General features: G+C 53.0%; 1 protein-coding gene across 1 annotated transcript in view; it reads right to left on the bottom strand.

Moving 5' to 3' along the window:
• Positions 1-6257, bottom strand: part of COL5A3 (collagen, type V, alpha 3) — a 63774-nt gene that overhangs the window by 9169 nt on the left and 48348 nt on the right. The window contains exons 42-50 of the mRNA XM_011994966.1: positions 3723-3830; positions 3593-3646; positions 3344-3397; positions 3181-3234; positions 2995-3048; positions 2344-2451; positions 693-746; positions 465-518; positions 112-165 (exon numbers count right to left, since the gene is read on the bottom strand). Of these exons, the coding sequence (XP_011850356.1) occupies positions 112-165; positions 465-518; positions 693-746; positions 2344-2451; positions 2995-3048; positions 3181-3234; positions 3344-3397; positions 3593-3646; positions 3723-3830 (594 nt within the window). The remainder of the gene's footprint in view (positions 1-111; positions 166-464; positions 519-692; positions 747-2343; positions 2452-2994; positions 3049-3180; positions 3235-3343; positions 3398-3592; positions 3647-3722; positions 3831-6257) is intronic.

Raw genomic sequence — 6257 nt, forward strand, 5'->3', positions numbered from 1 at the left:
TGGGGTGAGTGGGGGCTGTGGGTGAGTTGGGGTCTGTGGGATGAGTGGGGGCTGTAAGGTGAGTGGGGACTGTAGGTAAGCTGAGGATCCAGGAGGTGGCTTATCACTCACCCTCTTGCCAGGGGGCCCGGGGGCGCCAGGTTCCCCAGAAGCACCAGGCGGACCCTGGAGGAGACAAGGACACCAGTTGTGGTCTCAGCTAACGTTGTTTGAGCCTGACTGTTTTAGGATGCCTAGGACCAGAGGACAGCCTTCCCCAAGCATCACCCCAGCACCAGGCACTCCCACCTCCCACCTACTCCCTCAAGCTGTTCACATTCCTGGGGGTCCCCAGAGAGATGAAGCAGAAGCATCTGCAGGGACCTTGGGTACCCCACCAGCTCACTCCCCTGCCCCCCAATTTGCTCACTCATTAGCTCCCCAACCACCACTCTCAGCACCACACCCTCTGTTTTCCCACTCACCGGTCCCCCAACATCACCAGGGTCTCCCTTCTCCCCTGGGGAACCATCTATGCCCTGCAGAGGCGGAAGAGAGAGTTGGGAGGGGTGATGAGAGTATGTGAGAAATGGGGTGGGCTGGGAGGCAAAAGAAGGTTATTGGTTCCACTGTCAGGGTCCAGGTCTGTGGGGGTGGGGAAATGGGGACAGAATTAGGAAATATGCCAGGATTGGGGAGGGGGTCACACTCACTGAAACTCCAGGGTCTCCTGGGGGCCCTAGATCTCCGGGGAGCCCCGTGGGTCCCTGGAACACAGAATGATTAATAATCACATCTCTGAATTGTAGAGCAATCATGCATTTATGGAACAGATCGACTGTATCCAGGAACAGTTTGGTTTCTGGGGACACATTAGTGAACAAAACATAAAATCCTGGCTTGGTAGAGCGAACATTCTCGTGTTTCATGGGTGCAGGCGCTGAGCTAGGAATGCTGCACGCATGATCTCACTGCCGCCTCCTCACAGCCTCCCAGCTCGGGTCTCACAGAGAAAACTGGCCATTCATTTGTCTATTCATTCATTCATCCAACCATTCATCCATCCATCCATCCATCCATCCATCCATCCATCCATCCATCCATCCATCCATCCATTCATCCAGCCATTCACACACTCAGAGAAGGGACACTCCAAACAATGCAATTCAAGTCGAGGTCCCACAGATGCTAAAGCCCCTTCCTTACCTCCACCCGCCCCAAACCCTACTGTGGTGGCAGAAGGGCCTCAACCTTCGCCTCAAGGCCAAATCCCACATCCACCCCAAATCTGACCCAATTCAACCTTAACCTTTACAACAACGTTAGAATGATCTGCTGTGAAACCAACTTTCATGCCATTCAATGATGTATAACCACTGCACGTTTATGTTTCATTCACACATTTATTCACTAATTCACTCATCCATCTATCCATTCATTCATTCACTCATCTCTTCAGTCATTTTGTTCACCTATGGATGTATCCATTCATTCATACTCATCTCTTCAGTCATTTGTTCACTTGTGGATCTATCCATTCATTCTTGCATCCATTCACTCATTCACTTACTCGTTTGTCCATTTGGCCACTCATTCATTCATCCATTCATTCACATTCATGCATCTATTAATTTACTTACTCATCCATTAATTTACTCATTCATTCATTCATTCACTCATTTATTCGTACACATTTATTCATTCACATATACATATATTCACTGATTTATTCATTTTTCCATTAATTAATTCACTCATTCACCCATTCATTCACTCGTTCATCCATTCATTCACTCATTTATTCATCCATTTATTCACTCACGTATTCATCCATCCACTGAATTATTCACTTGTCCTTTCATTAATTCACTCATTCATCCATTCATCCACTCATTCATTCATCCATCCATCCACCCATTAATTCATTCATCCATGTTCTGGGGGTTGCTCATGAGATCAGTAAATTAGAGGATGCAATCTCTGGCTAGAAGTTTGGGAGAGCTTCGGCCGGGCTTACTGGCTCACGCCTGTAATCCCAGCACTTTGGGAGGCCGAGGCAGGCAGATCACGAGGTCATGAGATCGAGACTATCCTGGCCAACATGGTGAAAGCCCATCTCTACTAAAAATACAAAAATTAGCTAGGTGTGGTGGTGCGTGTCTGTAGTCCCAGCTACTCGGGAGGCTGAGGCAGAAGAGTCACTTGAACCCCTAAGGCAGAGGGTGCAGTGAGCTGAGATCATGCCACTGCACTCCAACCGGTGACAGAGCAAGACTCCATTTCAAAAAAAAAAAGTTTGGGAGGGCTTCAAGTACACTCAAGTGTCCCCTCCCATGTCTGCCCCCACTTCCCCCCAGGACTCACCACATTCCCTTTGGCTCCATCCTCTCCAGGGGGACCTTTCTTGCCTGGGGGTCCAGCAGCTCCAGATGGGCCTGAGTCCCCCTTTTCACCAATGTCTCCCTTGGGCCCCTTTACAGAAAGAGGTCGGAGGTCAGAGTGGTCTGGACTCTCCAGGCATCAAGGATTGGCATACTTGGATTCAGGCATTGGGGTGGTCTGGGACTTTTCTGGGGTCAGGGTTCAGAGTAGCCTAGGTTGTCCAAGGGTCAAAGGTCAGAAGGAGCTGGGACTTATGACAGTGAAAGATCTGGACGGTCTAGGTGCCCACTGGTCATGTGCAAGGTCGGCCTAGCCCATGTGCTGTTCTTGAGCAAATTAGAAGAGGGGCTCCCTCAGGGCAACTCATCCTCAAGTCAGGACTCATGACTTAGATTTGAGCCCTCACCTATCTCCTGGGCCATGCAGTCTTGTGCAGTGTGCAACCTGCAGAACTGTATATAGCAGCCCTATCTGAGACCTTCCAGGTGTCCTTCCTCAAGGTAGTCAGGGATGGCGATAGGACAGGGGTGAATGGATGACCTTGGACTGCCCAGAGGTCAAAGTGGCCCAAGATGCCCAGGGGTCAGGGGTTCCCTGAGTTGGGTGCAGGGACCACATCACACAGTCACTCACCGGGATGCCTGGGGCTCCTGGAGGCCCTGGGTCTCCAGCCTCCCCTGGCTCACCCTGCAGGAGGCAAAGTGAGAGTGGGGAAAGGTCCCATCCTAGCAGACAGGGAGGGGCTCCCCAGAATGTCCCTGCCCAATAGGACTAGATTCATCTCTTCCCCCCGTGCAGCCCCTGCCTTCCCTCACTCACCTTCTCACCTACAGCGCCTGGCTGACCAACTCCTCCAGGCAGTCCTGGAGTGCCCTGGAGAGACAGCAAGGGGTAGGAGTGGGACAGTGGAATCCCAACATCCTCTTCTTAGGAAATGGGTGTCCCCATTTCTGAGCCATCCTGGCCCCCCAAGAGTTCTCACCTCTGATCCACTGGGACCTTGGGGACCCCGAGGACCTGGAGCTCCATGGGGACCCTGTGGAAGGTCAGTATTAGTATCCAGTGACCACAGCTCCCCCTCAAAAGGCCACAGTGACCACAGATACCACTCTCGATGCTTGTGACCCTCAGGGCCCTTAAAATGACAATGTCCCTCAAATGAATCTAATGCCTGCCCCCACCCTATAACCCCACCATCCTCCCGCTCCCACCTTCCTCTGGGAGCGCATACCATGGACCCGACGTCTCCGACCTCCCCTTTCTCTCCAGGAGGGCCTGGCAGCCCCTGTGGAACGAAGAACCAAGATTGGGGCACCAGGTAGGCAGAGTCAGAGGTGCCACCCCCAAACCCAGATACCCACCTGTAGTCCAGGAGGGCCAATCACCCCCACAAAGCCTCTGACTCCATCATCTCCTTTCTGCCCAAAGAGGCCTGGGGGTCCCCGGCGCCCCTGAGCCCCATCTGCTCCCTGGAAGAATACAAACAGGGGCACATTTAAGGTCTGGGTCAGGGATTAGGGTAGATTGAGTCTCAAGGGTCAAGACTGAGGTTAAGGGTTGGAGTCAGGATTCAGATTAAGTTTAGGGAGGGTCAAGGTTGAGTTGGAGTTGGGGTCCAGATTAAGGAACAGGGCTTGGGAATGAAGTCAAGGGTTGAGTCAAAGTGTTAAACAGTGAATCAGATTTGCCATCGAGGTTCAGGTCATGGGCAGGGTTCAAATGGGGTTCAGATGGAATTTAGGGTTGGGTTTGAGGTTGGAGCCAGGGTCATATTCAAAGTTTGAGTTCAGGTCTGGGGTCAGCATTGGAAGAGTAGGTCAGGGTTGGGGTTAAGGATAGGGCCGTATGTTCCTATCGTATGGTAATAAATAAACACAAAAGGACAGGTCTGGGTCAGGGCTTGGTTAAGAGATTGGAAGATAAGGCTTTTGTTTGGTTGGTTGTTTTTGTTTGTTTGTTTTTGTTTGTTTGCTTTGCTTTGCTTTGTTTTGTTTTGAGGAGTCTCACTCTGTCACCCAGGCTCGAGTGCAGTGGTGAGATCTCTGCTCACTGCAACCTCTGCCTCCCTGGTTCAAGCGATTCTCCTGCTTCAGGCTCCCGAGTAGCTGGGATTACAATCGTGTGCCGCTGTGCCTGGCTTTTTTTTTTTTTTTTTTTTTTCTCTTCTCTTTTTTTTTTTTTTTTTTTGAGATGGAGTCTCCTGGTGCAATCTCGGCTCACTGCAACCTCTGCCTCCTGGGTTCAAGCGATTCTCCTGCCTCAGCCTCCCAATTAGCTGGGATTACAGGCGCCTGCCACCACACTAATTTTCGTATTTTTAGTGGAGACGGTGTTTCACAATGTTGGCCAGGCTGGTCTTGAACTTCTGACCTCAAGTGATCCGCCCACCTCTGCCTCCCAAAGTGCTGGGATTACAAGCATGAGCCACCACGCCCAGCCAGGAAACCCACTTTCAACACCTCCTTGCTTTTCTTTTTTTTTTTTTCAGACAGAGTCTCGCTCTGTTGCCCAGGCTGGAGTGCACTCACTGCAAGCTCCGCGTCCCTGGTTCACGCCATTCTGCTGCCTCAGCCTCCCGGGTAGCTCGGACTAATGGCGCCCGCCACCACGCCCGGCTAATTTTTTGTGTTTTCAGTAGACACAGGGTTTCACCGTGTTAGCCAGGACGGTCTTGATCTCCTGACGTCGTGATCCGCCTGCCTCCGCCTCCCAAAGTGCTGGGATTACAAGGGTGAGCCACCGCGCCCGGCCTTCCTTGCTCTTCTTGCTCCAAATCCTGGGAACATTTGAATCAACAGGCGGGCATCTGTCAAACCTCCCTAGCAACTACGCCTGCGGATGGCCAACCCGACCCTGGCAGAGCGTGGGGTTTAGTTTAAGCACAGACTGCACATCGGGGACCTCATAAGGCGCCTGGGAGCATTCAAGGACACCACGCTTTTAAGGACAAGGCACTCGATCACGGGCGCCTTTACTTCGGAGCTCCGCGCTGTTGCTGGCCGAGCGTATGTAGAGTCCCAGCCCCAACTTTCCCAGGAACTGGCCGTGAGCCCTCTAGTGTGATATTTTTTGGCCTGGGCCTCAGTTTCTCCATCTGTCAATCGGGAAAGGGGAAAGCGGGCTGGAGAATCCCGACCAGGTCGGCTGTAGCCTTCGGAAGCTACGGCCCGGGGAGGCTACACCAAGGCAGGTCCGTGGGACGAAAGAACGCGCGCGCACATTGGCGCCGGTCCCGGGATGAAGGGACAGCAACGAGGAGACACTGGACCTGGCCGTTCCTCGCACGTATCTCTGACCTTCTGTGCCTCTCAAGAGAGATGCGGGAAGCATAGCCACCTCCACTGTAGCACGAAAGTCTCCGGCCAACATACCGCCACTAAGGTACACATGCGTCGAAGCCTCTCAGAGCCATTTCCGCTAACGTACTCAGGGCAACGGGCGTAAGATGGCGGACGCGCAGGCGCGAAATGCCGCAGCCGTGGGGAGGCTCCGCCTCTCACGCTTGCCTTGTATCACGTGGTAATGGCCGCTCAAAAACCGCCTTAGCAAAAAACCAGAGCGTGACCCCGTCACGTGATGGAGGACTCCCAATACGGCAAAGGGAAGGCGCCAAAAGTTCTTGTCAGATGGCGAAGGAAACTGCGAAATTCGCCATTGTCACATGATAGAGTAACCTATCGAAAGCGGAGGGAAAGGTGCCGAAGTCACGTGACTATGCACGCAAACACTCAGGCTTGTCCCACGTGATAACGCATGCCCGCCCCAACACCCCCCTACGTCTTTTCGCTCCTCCCTCCCATTTGGGTTGGGCCTGCGTCGAGGCGCAACGCGGCGTCAAAGGGGGGCGGGGCTTCAGCTGATCACGTGTTCCCGCACCTCCCCGGCGCGCGCCTGCC

The sequence above is a fragment of the Mandrillus leucophaeus genome, unplaced genomic scaffold (genome assembly GCF_000951045.1).
Source record: "Mandrillus leucophaeus isolate KB7577 unplaced genomic scaffold, Mleu.le_1.0 Scaffold112, whole genome shotgun sequence".
NCBI lineage: Eukaryota > Metazoa > Chordata > Mammalia > Primates > Cercopithecidae > Mandrillus > Mandrillus leucophaeus.